The 13705-nt window shown below is 40.1% G+C and overlaps 1 protein-coding gene across 1 annotated transcript; it reads right to left on the bottom strand.

Moving 5' to 3' along the window:
• Positions 1-1017: 1017 nt before the first annotated feature.
• Positions 1018-13705, bottom strand: GTSE1 (G2 and S-phase expressed 1). The gene is given in 13 exon segments (XM_076328626.1): positions 1018-1445; positions 2869-3009; positions 4157-4337; positions 5547-5795; positions 6213-6282; positions 6472-6849; positions 8059-8209; positions 9602-9772; positions 11014-11629; positions 11710-11773; positions 12507-12590; positions 13611-13639; positions 13641-13705. Coding segments are annotated over 13 exon segments (2283 nt in total). The 3' UTR covers positions 1018-1361.

Below are 13705 nucleotides of genomic sequence, written 5' to 3'. Positions count from 1 at the left end.
TACACTCATAAGAAAAAAGTTCATGAATTTTTTTTTAACATCTTCTGTTTCAATTTAGAAATAATTCTCCCCTCGTTTAACTAGTGAGGACCTGGTTTGAGTATTGCTTTTAACTGCACAGCACTGGCTCAGAGGAAGTTTTAGTAAATGCTTCGGTTAAAGAAGCCCTCTTGCTTTTCACAGAAGGAAAGCAGGGACAAGCAAAGAAAGTATACAAATTCCACATTTTTACGGTTCATATTTGGCAGGAGCAGGTAGCATGGTTGTTTCCTCTGACTCAGACGAGTCTTCACAGTCTGGCCAAAGGCCTTCATTCAGAACGGTCTGACACTGCAGTAACCACAGAGAAAGGCAGCTGTGCTGAGAAGTAGGCAGGTGCCTTCAGCTAAAGCCAAGGCAGCAGCCTTGTTCGGCATCAAAATGTTTGACAAACTCACCTGAACACATCTTCCTACTTAAACACTTAAAAGCCTCCAACTTCCACTACTTTTTGAATTAATACAAACAGCGGAAAAATCTATTTCTATCTCTCAGTAAACTTTCATAAATATATTAAGCTAGTACATGCATGGCAGAAGTCTCTAGTCTCCAAGACAGGCTTGTTCCTTCAACGTTTATGGGCTACTACTGTGTGCATTTTCATTTCCATTCACCTACCTGTATTTAAAATCTCCATGCATTATCCAAGTGTGGCAAATTCAGGTAAGAAAGCATTCTTCTGTTCTTTGAGAGTGAGAAAGTTCAAGTCTAACCTTCAAATGTCAAGACTAAACCATCTGGCAGTAACAGGCTGTTGCTTTCTCCTTTGAATCACACAAATTCAGCTGTTGCTGTTAGTGTATTCCACTAGCATTAAACAGTAAAATGTTTATTTCCAAACTTGCTACACTTTTGTATGAAAAACCACCCTTAAGTCCACTAACTTTACCTACATCTTAACATTTGTTAGTGAAACACTAGAATAGTCTAACCAAAGCCTGTAATAAGAGGTTGCTATTTTGTACAACAGTTTGGTAAACAACAACTCATTTATTTTAAATTAAATCTTCATTTGCACATAGGGCACAAAGAATCAAAGGACAATTGGTAGGAAATAAAAGAGACAGGCTTCCAATACCGAGAATAATCCTTTTTGCCTTAGAGCAACACAGTTTAAATACATCCATTGCAGCACATCCATGAACAGAACCATTGATCAGACTTGGTTTGACTATATCAAGACTGTTAGAATTCTATTGTGTTAATGCAGTTCATCAGATAATCTATAGCCATCTTCAAAAAAAAAACCTGTACGAGTGAAGAGTAACCCCTAAACACTTTAAAGATCACAGATGCCAAGAATTCTTCATTTCAACTCAAGTTCAGAACTTGAGTAGAGGGGAATCCAGATTTTCTTTGTTTACATCGGGACTCAGAGTGATAAGAGGCGAACTCAAATCAATTAGCTGAAAGAAAAACAATAAAATTTAGCTGTTGTAGTCAGCTGTTGTTACATAATTACTAGCAGCGATAATCTCTATTAACATAGTCTTCTCAAGTACTTTTTTTTTTTTTTTAGGATTCCTATTAGTATCCAGAAGACAGATACAAGCACCACACTCAAGCTTCTAGGTTCAGGTTTTGTAAACATCTAGCTCATTCTTAAACAAGCACAAGCTTCTCATAAGGTGGTTATTGCCCATACTCACCTTAAAAGCCTAAAAGGCTTTTTTCTAAGTTTCACTGCTATGCATATTCAAGTGACACTGTCATCCAGGCAGGGCAGAGCACTTCTGAACTCCTCTGAACATGCCCCCATAGTCAGACTTCTGTGATCCTCTTTTGAGATACTTTGAAGGACCTGATATTAAATTGATCCCAACTACACCTAATGTTGTCAAAGGCTACATCCTCATAGTTACCACAATTCATCTGACAATATCTAAAAGGCATCTACCTTCAAGCCACCAGTGTACAAAAAGCACTTGCCCAGAAACACTTGTCAAGTTTAGAGTAGATTCCAACAGACATCTTTCAACTAAGGAGGGGATTGGGAGAGGAGGTAAACAGGAGAGACAGCCTTGCTTTTTTGCTGAAAATGAGCTGCTGCTGCCAAGAACTGAAAGTTTGCAAGAAAAGGAAAAACAAGAGTCAGCATGCCTACTATACTGAAGACAGCATTCACCTCCTGCTTCAGAACAGTTTCATTCTTCAACTGCTTTAAGCATTAAGTTCTTTCTCCATCCTCCTCCTTTTCCTATTTACAGTTTGCTCACTGAGCTCTAGTTGAGAGCACATCATTTGATTTTAAACATTATGTTCTCTTTACTTAAGAGCACCTTAGTATGTAGTATCATATTGAACATATTGAGTAATATTAAATAATTCTTACAGTGTTGTGGAGCTGCTCTGCAGACAAGTATATGCAGCCAGTTGACATTTTTCTGCTAGCATATTTGCACCAGAAGACTACGAAGACAGGCTGAGAGAGTTGGGGTTGTTCAGCCTGGAGAAGAGAAGGCTCCAGGGAGACCTTATAGCAGCCTTCCAGTACCTGAAGGGGGCCTTCAAGAAAGCTGGAGAGGGACTCTTTACAAGGGCGTGTAGTGATAGGACAAGGGGCAATGGGTTTAAACTGAAACGGGGTAGATTTAGATAAGATATAAGGAAGAAATTCTTCACTATGAGGGTGGTGAGACACTGGAATAGGCTGCCCGGAGAAACTGTGGATGTCCCATCCCTGGAAGTCTTCAAGGCCAGGCTGGACAGGGCTTTGAGCAACCTGATCTAGTGGAAGGTGCCCCTGCCCACGGCAGGGGGGTTGGACTAGATGATCTTTAAGGCCCCTTCCAACCCAAACCATTCTATGATTCTATGAATATAACTTACCTTTACCTGCCCTGGGAATGTAGGCTTTAGAGGAGTAATGTTATTCACTTCAGGAGTATTGGAAAGGTCAATTAGAGGTCTACTTTCGTATTCCAAGGTGTGCGGGAGAGATTTGTCTACTCCAATATCTACCAGTAAGGCCTTAAAAAAAAAAGAGATGATTCAGGTTTTTCCCTCTGTTCTCCATGCTTCCTTCAAACATTTAGGCAGTCAATTTAGCTTATACAGCTGTAATTATCACAGGACAGGCTTAATTTACAGGTTGGGTATTTTTCATGCAGGATTGTTTGCACATAGTGTAAAAGCCTCAGCTCTTGCTCTGCCAATGGCTAACATCACAAATAGGGAAACTGCAGTGAGACAAAGCAAAAGAGCTTCTTGGGGCATAAAAATTTTTCACTTAAAAGCAATGTTAAGTCGAATTTAAAACAGAAGAGTAATAACTCTCTTAAATGACTTGACTACAATTACTGTGCAATGTTATTTAGCCATATAAACTGTCCTGTAGAGCTCCAAACTTTAGTTATGTTTTTGTCCAGTTTAACTACTCTGTACATGTGCTAAGCAATTCTATAACAGATACTTCATGTCAAGTAAGCTAACAAGGAAAATACTGATGTGATAACATCTAGTAATTAATCGACAGATTATTCTACACCTGAATATTTGTAAATCAATAGCCACTTTGACAGGTTAATATTGCAGAACTACCAGTTCAGTTCTTTCTCCTTAATGCCTATGGAGTGCCAGCTTTCAACATGAAGCCAGTAGATTCTTGGAAGAGGGGAAAAGCGTTCACTGGACTAAGTACATGACACTTAACTAAGTTTACTGCTACATGCGCTTTAGGATTTAATCCTCACTCACTGTATGCAGATTTGCATTGCTGTTAGGTGACTGAGTTTAGCTACAGCAGTGCATTTTTTTATTTTTTCTTTTTTTTTTTTTTCCAAAAGGGCTTTATGGTTGCAATAGGAACTGCCCTGTGACACTGCTTTTCTAATCAAATCCACAAGGATTTCACAGCACTTATCCAGAAGTGGAAATTTAATATGAAATCTGCAAATATTTGACCGTTCAGCTTTGAGATGGGAACAAACTTAGTGGAAACACTGAACAGATGTTTGGTGCTAAAAATAGGCACTAGAGGGTGCACATGCATAGAGTTAATCCATTTTAACTTTGTGTGTACTGAAGTAGTTTTCCTACTTGTCCCTCATCTTGAAATAATTTATTTTCAAGCCGTTTACTTAGTAGTTCTGTAGAAAAATGTATTGTCATTTCTTACCTCAGTTTGTTTCTCTTCAGCCAGCTGATTTTGTACTTCAGGCTCTTTTAATTTGTTTTCTACTACTTCTGTAGCAGTTTTTTCTGGTGAGAAGTTAAGTGCAAGAGGTAGCACAAGTGGAGGAGATATATCATCTTCTGAAGAAGATATCTGTGTCTTACTCTCTTTTGTCTGTTTAGAACTAGGGAAAAGAGCATTGGCAATAATTGAGTTCTTTAATCAGCATGAACTACTAAAGACAGACAAGCCAATGCCCTAACCTCATTTTCTCCTTTTTTACCCCAAGTTTTAATGACCAAAAGGCTTCCCATATTTTCATCCAAAAGTATGCTAGTTACCTGCAAAATACAAGATCCTTCATGCTGCAATAAATTTATAGCCTACCCATTGAAAAAATGAGCTGACTTCAGAATGAAGAATTTAATCTTAAATTGACCTATACACGCAGCCTAAACTTCACACATGGGATTTTTTTTTTTTTTTTTAGACTTTGAAGAAACAACTAGCAAGCAAGTACAATATTGCATATCACTGAGTAACCCACTTCAGTCCCTGCTGAGAGGAAGTACCAACAACAGCTGGAGGACCAGGGGTTGTAATCTGATTAGTATGATAAAGTCATTGTAGAGAGAGTAATTGTTTCCTTGAGAGAAAAGACTATTTTGGACATTTAGCTTAAGTTACATGACATATAGGAAGAGTTTTCTAGCCATGAATCATTCCTGCTTTAATACTGTTCATCTCCACCAATCATGAAGCAAGCCTGCATACATATATATGGCACTTGTGAGAAGATGTTGGGCTGATAATATGAAGAAGGCAACGTTATTTTCACACAAAACAAACATAATTAACCACACATTAGGATTCACCCATTCTGCAAGCAATTATTTCAAATGAAATGTAGGTAAACCTGCTCAGAAACTAAAGTTTAGTCAACTAAATCCTTGGCTTTTTGACTGATGCTTTAACAAAGTGTAATTTTACAGAAGCATTGGCAACAGTATAAAAAAAAAAGTTGAGTAGTATTTATTTTAACCAGCTACTTCCTTTCATCAGAAGGCAATAGCAAAATAACACCAATGCCAAATCTGTTTTCAGTCAGAGCATCAGATACAAGTCTTAAGTTGTCCGCTAGCTCAAGAAATACAAATAACTTCCTGTTAGAGGTTATAATTCTTTGTTAGATATTGACTCATCTCAGTAAGGCTTATAGTATTTTACTAGTCATAAGATGCAAGTCTTTATTAGGCCGATACAGTTATCTATGCTCAAATGCTTTATTCTAACATTTAGCAGAGGTCCTCGAAACCTGAAAGTCATCATTAAAATTCATTTAGAGGCAGTTTGCCTGCAATACTCGTTTCATATATGGAGGTTTCTGTCTTACCCAGCTGTAAGTGTCTTTTTGGTAGAAAAGCTGGAACTTTGGCAAATAGATGCAGCATGTGGAGGAAATGCCATTCTTGGTGCAGTTTTAGGAGTCACTGCTGGAAATCCTGAGATACGACGAAGAGGTGTAGGCAAGCCAGACCGTTTCAGACTGGCAGGAGTCATGGGGACGGACCTCTCAGGAAAACAAGAATTCTGAGAGATCCCATCTTCTGAGGCTTTCACAGGAGTGCTGACTGCCATGGTGCTAAAAAGGGAACATGCATTAGCCAAAAGCTTCTAGAAACAGTTTTATTCAAACTATTCTACCATACAGCAGAAATCAGTTTCCCTTCGGTCAGTAAGGGAACGGTAATCATAAAGTTGATAATCACAGCATAGTAAGGGCTTTACTTCTTAAGAATTCTTTTATGAATGACTCTAGTCTATTTAGCACTGCAAAGAAAATCTTCCTCTTCTGAAGAGAGTGGGGAGGGTTGTTTGGTTTAGTTTTGGTTTGTTTTTTTTTTTTAAATCGGTTCCAATAGTCATTAACACAGCTAACCTCGAGGGTCTCAAGGGACTAGACAACAAAATTAGAACTTTTAAAGATTGTTGCAACACCCAACCATGTTGCATTCTAAGAAGTATGCCTCAGTACATTCAATTTTTAGTGAAGTCCTACCTTCCAAGTGTGCCACAAAATGTTAATCCAAGAGATGGTGTTGCTTTTAGCAATTTGTTTGGTGATGTATCTAAAGAGAAAAGTTTTGTTAATTGCTATCCACATTCATGTTTATTTTTTTTTAACAGATACCTTTCGGTTAAAATACTAATCCCTTCCAAGAGGCGGACAGAAGTGTAATGAAACAAATAAGCATTCAAGGTAACATTTGCTTTTAATAGCCAAGCTAGAAGACAGGTCATGCAAAGTATGTGCTTACCTCCAGTCTTCACTGGAACCTTAGTTTGACTTGTAGGAATGGACAAAACTCCAGCCTTGGGCTTTGGACACAAGCTTCCTTTTGTCGCACTTCCATCTTTATTCTGCTGACATAGCTTCTGCAGACTGGGAACAGAGCTCAGCCTCTGAATTCCACTGCCTACAGCCTCAGATGATGTTGCAGAAGCTGAAGATTTAACCAAGCTTACAGCACTAGATATTTTGGGAGTACTAGCTGATCTTGCTTGCTTCCTGGATTTCTCAGTATTGGCAGCCTGCAGAGATGACACTCTGGTAGGTCTGACAAGGGCCAGCCTGTTTGTACTAGATGAAAGCTTAGAGCCGCTCACATTAGCTTTTGAAGACATGCTTGATTTTCCTGAAATAGAAAGTTATACTTCTGAATCATTGCTTATTGCTAAGTTTTTGACTAAGCAGAATAATTACACTCACAGGAAAGAAAAACAGCAATTTACAGCATTTAAATTTATGTTCAAACAACTCAAGTTTAAGGAGAACACATACAACTACTGAAAACTCACTCTCTGAATTCTCCAGCAATTTTGTCTGTTTTAGGAAGCCTCCTCACCAAATTCCTGAATTACTGCAATCAAGTCCAAGAATATTCTTCAAGGAATGCCAAAACAGCTTGCAGATTCAAGTTATATTTTCAACATTTTCTCCCAGCATAGCTGGCTCTGTTCCCTTAAGCAGGCATTCAAGAAGGTAATAGTTCAAGTTACACTGATTAACACCACGGGCTGAACTACCCCACAAGTGCTTTTCTCAGTTTTCTGTATGGTTCTTACTGTTAGTCTGTAGGTTACTTTCATTAATAGGATGAATCTTGACTAGACACTTCTGTCATATAAAATAATTCTTAAGCTTTAACTTTTACCGATATGTTATTATCCATTCAGAAAAAGTACAAAGTAAAAATTTGCAGTAACTTCGTATCTTGATAGATCTACAAGAACTGTGGTGCTTACATCTGTCAGTATTTTCAGGAGACTATTTTCCTGATCCTTTCAGGCTTATTGAAAGGTCAAAGTCATGTCTTCATTATAGTATAAGCCTCTTGGTTGTATTCAGTTATCGCCTCAGTTTTTTTTCCCAGTCTGCTTGAGTAAAGCTCATCCTTTTATTAGGTTTACAGAAACTCAGAGTTTGGAACTAGGCCTTCCACCTTCCTTCCATATTTCAGTTGTTTTGGTGTTGGGTTTTTTAATTCAAGTTAGACAAGCTTACAGCATTCAGAAGTTCATGTACTTGACTATTATAGAGAAGATCATGTACAAAAAACACAGGTTTCCTGAGGCATTGTTTACTTTCTAGCTGTGTCAGACCCTCGCATGTAGACATCAGGTGTACATGAATCTAGTTTTTACAAATAATAGAAAACTAAGATTTATCTTTAGTCCACAGGGATTTATTAGGCTAGCCTACAAAATTTTATTCTCCATTTGAAACATTTCTTACTGCTTGTATGTACTGCACACCATTAAAACACATCCAAACCCACAGTCCAAGGCATGTTTAGCTACTTCAAAATTTATTTGTGGCACAAATCTGTAGTAAGAGTGATTACCATTTTTTCCTATGGGAGAAATGGGTAAACTTGAATTCAGACTTGAGTTCATGCTGGAAACTGATGACGAAGATGATGATGAAGTAGTCTTTCTTGTGATACCACTGGCAACACCAGGAAGTTTCAGATGTGTTACCTTCTTTAAGCCAGGCTGAATCAGGAAATATAGTTTATTCAAAAGCAAAAAAAAATATTTAACACATTAATTTGCCATGCTTTTTCTTGGTATTATAGCTTTTTATTTGTGAATTTTAGAGAAGCTCCTTCCTCAGATTACAGTTTAAAAAGTGAATTTTCTTAGAAACAGTTCATTATATCTGGGTTATTATACAGAACAGGAACATCAGATCTAGGAGGTGGACTTCTTTTTATTCCTGCCACAAACTTGAGTACGGACTTAAAGGGATTAAAGAGTAAAAGGAGTAACCCCAGGCACCAGTATATGCTGGGCACCAACCAGCTGGAAAGCAGCTTTGCAGAAAAGGCCCTTAGGAGCGCTGGTAGACAAGTTGAACATGAGCTGGCAATGTGCCCTTGCAGCAAAGAATGCTAACGGTATCCTGGGCTGCATTAGGAGTGTTGCCAGCAGGTCGAGGGAGGTGATCCTACCCGTCTGCTCACCACTGGGGAGGCCACACCTGAAGATCTGTGTCCAGTTCCAGGCTCCCCAGTGTGAGAGCAATTTGGAGCTACTGGAAAGAGTCCAGTAAAGGGCCGCTGAGATGATTAAGGGACTGGAGCGTCTCCCATCTGAGGAAAAGTTTAGAGAGCTGGGACTGTTCAGCCTAGAGAAGAGGAGGTTCAAGGTGGATCTCATCAATATATACAAATATCTGAAAGGACAGTGTCCAGTGGTGCCCAGTGACGGGACCAGAGGCAATGGGCACAGACTGAAACACAGGAGGTTCTACCTCTGAACATCAGAAAACGCTTTTTTACTGCAAGGGTCACCGAGCACTGGCACAGGTTGCCCAGAGACGTTGTTGATTCTCCATCCGTGGAGATACTCAAAAGCCTTCTGGCCATGGTCCTGGGCAACCGACTCTAGGTGGCCCTGCTTGAGCAGGGGGTTGAACCACATGACCTCAAGAGGTCCCTTCCAACATCAACCATTCTGTGATTCAGGGAGGTGGCATGCAGCATGGAAGTAGGTGTCTAAAGCTTCAGAAAACTCCTGACAGCTATAGGTATTCTACCTTCATAGAAGTTATGGCAACCTTTTCATATGGTGTATTTAACTACACACATCAAAAACTTTGTTTCTTACAGAAAATTGCTGATCACTTACCTGCAGCTAGTGCTTTAAAAACAAAGGTAATGCTTGTTAATCCAACACATTTATAGTTGCTCTTAAGTATGTTCATTGTGTTACAGACTTACAACACACATTCAAGAATGGCAATTACAGAACAGAGATTACCTTTCCTTAAAACCATCATACGCAACAATATAGCTTTAAATTAGAAAGTAAACTATATTCAGTTTTTTCTTTTCATCAGAACATCACAAAGATTATTTTCATATTAAGAATGCTTGCCATTACCTTACTTGGTGCAGGAAGGGCTTTTTTGTCTTGCACTGAGGAAATGCCACTGAACGAAGACTCAAAGACATCTGAAGCAGCACTAGATTTATCAGAAATTAGATCTTCAGATGATCCCATGCTGTTCAAGTCTCTTTTTGTAGAAATACTAGTACATTTTCCTGGTTTGGGCTGCAAATTTCAATGCAACATTGTAAAAGCTACTAGTGTTTCTAGAAACCACTGTAAAGCTTTTTACACAAATTGATTTTTTTAAAAAACCAAGACAACAGTCAATGAAGAAGCCTTTGAACCCAGTCAAGTCCTTAGTCTTTAGACTAATATAAAGTTAGTCTAGTGAGTGTATTTGCTAAGTACTAGAACACGCCTGAAGCCAGATATTGGACATCAACCTAAGGACAGTTCTGCAACAATTCATCAGCACAAATTTCATATAATCATGTTCACCTACATACTGTAACAGCTGTTCCTTACAACTATGAGATCTCCATTTAATTCATATTCTTCTGCTTTACTCTAGCTTTCCAAAAGATGAGACATTACAATAGTAGACTGCATCATCCAAACTGTCTATTTAGACAGTGGGGTACAGTTTGGCTAGTTAAAGCATTAAGACTGTGCCTTTTCTTATAGCACCCAAAATCAAGAAGAAACTTATACCACAAAGGAATCAAAGGGGCCCCTATTTTCTATAGGTGATGGTTCCCAAGGAGCCAATATCACATTTTCAGTAAAATCTGCAGTACGTACTGGAGCCCAAGCCATAAGGTGTAGAGCAATAAAATCCAGAAGACATTCTATCTACAGACTGGGATTTGTGCACACAAGGTCACTAACACAACTGTTTCCTTGCTATCCTAGAATAGTGACGAACTGGAAAATGTGTTTATTTGGTCACATAGCCACATCCTAGGTGTAATACCATTAATCCGTGCTTTTCATGATTGAGACAAGTTGTGGACAGACTAGAGCTAAAAGATTTTCCTGTCCTATCAAAATAATTGTGGCTTCCCCCCCACCTCCATTGACAAGGGTTAACAGTAAACAAAGCCACTGTTGCACATTAAGTCACTAAGAACAGTGCAGTAATTTTACCAGCAACAAAACAGCATTTAAACAAAAGCCAGGAATGATGGTATTCACAAAACCAGAATACAATGGAAAAGAAATTTGCCTGCAGATGCTCTACATTGTCATAATAGAAAAACTAGTTGGCTATTATACCATAGTATATGCCCTGAATTTTCTTTTTTATATATAATAACGTTTCCTGCCTAAGGATCTTATGAGGTAGAGAGACATCAGAAGATTAAAGTTCACTTTTAAAAATAGCTTGTAGACAGCTTAAACATTTCTAAAACACACAAAGGCCGCGTTTAAAGAAAACATTGTTGTCCAGAAGCTGTCTTTACCTTTTCAATAGTCAAATTGCTTTTTGCAAGAGTAGATGAAGGTTTTGCCATTGGCAGTTTGCCAGTTGCCTTCGTATTTCTTTCCTTAGTTTTCTGTTCTTGTGCCAGAGATGAACTGGCAATTTTTGTAGGCGATACACAACTTTTAACAGGGCTTCTGTTTGGAGGAATATGAAGAGCATGTGTTTTGTCATCTGACAAAAGTTTATCCAAATCCTTCTGAAAACAAGGTGGCAGCTGACATGCCGGGCTATCCCACACACAGTACGTCTCCCTTTTAACAGCCCTGGGACTTTTCTCTATGTTTTGGTTTCTCAATATTTTCAATTTTGACTTTGAGTCCTCCACAAATTTTTCTATAATCTTGTTTTCCCGTTCTTCTGATTGGCTTATTTTAGTCTGTTCATTCTTGCTTCGAGTCTCTATTTGCAGTGCTAGCAAATGAGCTTCTTTGAAAATTTCCACAAATTTCTCTCCTGTAAGTGGGCTCCACGTGAGTTTATCATCAGAAGCAGGCACACTCTTTTTTTCAGCACTTTTTTTTGCTTCAATATTGACAGTAATACATTTTTCTTTGTGTCCCAAAGGTCCAACAAAAACTTCATCTTCATTTCCACTACAAAGAAAAGTAAGTCAGCCCAGCACCTTACATGTGTCCATTTTAAGGGTATATTTACCTATAGACCCTTCACTTACCTTGCTGGAGAGAGCGAAAGGTCAAAATCAAACTTTTCATCAGTCAGAAGAGGAAAGTCTGAAACTATAACAACATGAATTTTGTCACAGTGGGGATTCGCAATAAAAATGATTGCATTATGCTTTGATAATTTGATGAAGCTGATGTCAGATAGCAAAGAAAGTTTTAGCTACCAAATTTAAATTATTAAAATAATAAAAACATGTTTTAGGTCAAAGAAATTGAAGGTACAGCTGTGAATATGATCATAATTGTGATAGATGCCCAAATATCATGAAAGATCTCAATGCTAATTTCTAAGCACCCATAATAGGAACATGGCATCTGGCTGTGGGAAAGGGCATCAGTAGCCTCCGATCAAGAAAAGTGAGAATATATAAACTAGAGCTATAAGACAATGCAGTTGTCCTATCAGTCAGTTCTTTTCTGGTAGAGACCACCACAGGACAGTAACAGGAGCCAGTGAGAAAGATTAGTTTTCCCTATTAGCTAATATATACACAAAATATTAATTGAATCCGCAGCAGACAAACAAGGAGAAGGGAAGAGCTTAGATTAGTTATATAGAAGAGAGCTTGATGACATCATGTCACTACTATACATGCTCTAGCACCAGTGCTCCACAAGCTCTTGAGGAGGCTTGTAAGTCTGAGACTGGCAACAGCAGCCCACGCAAGGAAACAAGTACACAGAACAAGATATAAAGCAGATACAGGAGGTCTACTGATCTGAACTGTCTTAACTTTTAGTAAGGGATGCACCAGGTAGAAAATATCCCAACGTGTTCTCCACCTACCATTGCTCATGCAAATAGCCAGTTTTTCTTCAATCACATGACTTGAGCAATATGCTGCCATTTCTTTTCCTTCCTCCATAGTGTCTGGAAAATACAGAATTAGCTATACAGTGGGTTTAAAAAAATGACAAGGTCACAGAATTTTATGATACTGCCAAATTAGCAAGGAGGTAAACATTCCCTTTGAAGACTCTTATATCTTATGTTTAGGGACAGCCACACAAATGTGGTTTATGGGATGTCACACATCTCGCCATCCTTTCTTGAAACGTGCTATCAAATTATCTGAGACTACGTATATGTAAAGTGTTGCAACCTCTGTAAAAAGCCTTCACATACAGCAGCGATGCCTAGGATTTCTGAAATTCCTAAACGCAAACTCTGTGTTCAGCAACTAAATACCTTATATGAATATGGCTGCAATGGGCAGCACAGCTAGACAGCTGCAGCAGAACACTGCCACCCCACAGGCTAAAAAAAAATTTTACAGCACTAATTCGAGACTGGCATAACCGAGACTCAGCACATCTCTGCTCCGCAAAGGAAACGCGTGCAGTGCTTAAGACAGCGCCTTTCACTCGTGGACAGAAACCCATCAAATACGATCTTCCTGTGAGCAAAGGTAGACTCGTCCCTACCTCAACACAACCCGCTCAGGCTTTGCCGAGAGGTTAGCCAGGAGACCCTCAGGAAGAGCACCCCGTGCGGTGCGGCCAGACCGAAGGGATTAACGCCGAGCGTGGACCTACCGGGACCGGCCCCTCACGGGGCAGCTCAGCAGAGCCCACCGGAGCCGAGGGGACCCCGCACACGCACCCGGGGGAGGAGAAGCTGCCCGGCGTGCGTAGAGCCGCCCACAAGCCACACGGAGCCCCGTGAGGGGCGAGGAGCCGCCCGGGCCACCCGCCGACCTCCCACAGCCCCACCTCAGGCGAGCTCGCATAGCCCCCCCCCGACCGCAACGGCCCCTCTATAGCCGGGCCTCGAGGGAAGGCCTCCGGACGCCACACCGCGACGCCGGGGAAGCGGCTGGGCGCGCCGAGGGCCGAAGCCGAGGGCCGAAGCCAGTGGCCGCTGCCGGCCCTACCGCTCCGCTCCGCTCACCTCCGCGGGGCCGCCGAGCACGGAACAGCCCGGTGCTGCCGCCTGGACGTTTCAAATCGCGCCCCGACCACGTGACTCGCCCCGCGCACCCTCAT

The sequence above is a fragment of the Aptenodytes patagonicus genome, chromosome 1 (genome assembly GCF_965638725.1).
Source record: "Aptenodytes patagonicus chromosome 1, bAptPat1.pri.cur, whole genome shotgun sequence".
NCBI lineage: Eukaryota > Metazoa > Chordata > Aves > Sphenisciformes > Spheniscidae > Aptenodytes > Aptenodytes patagonicus.
This window is presented reverse-complemented; position numbering and strand designations above follow the sequence as displayed.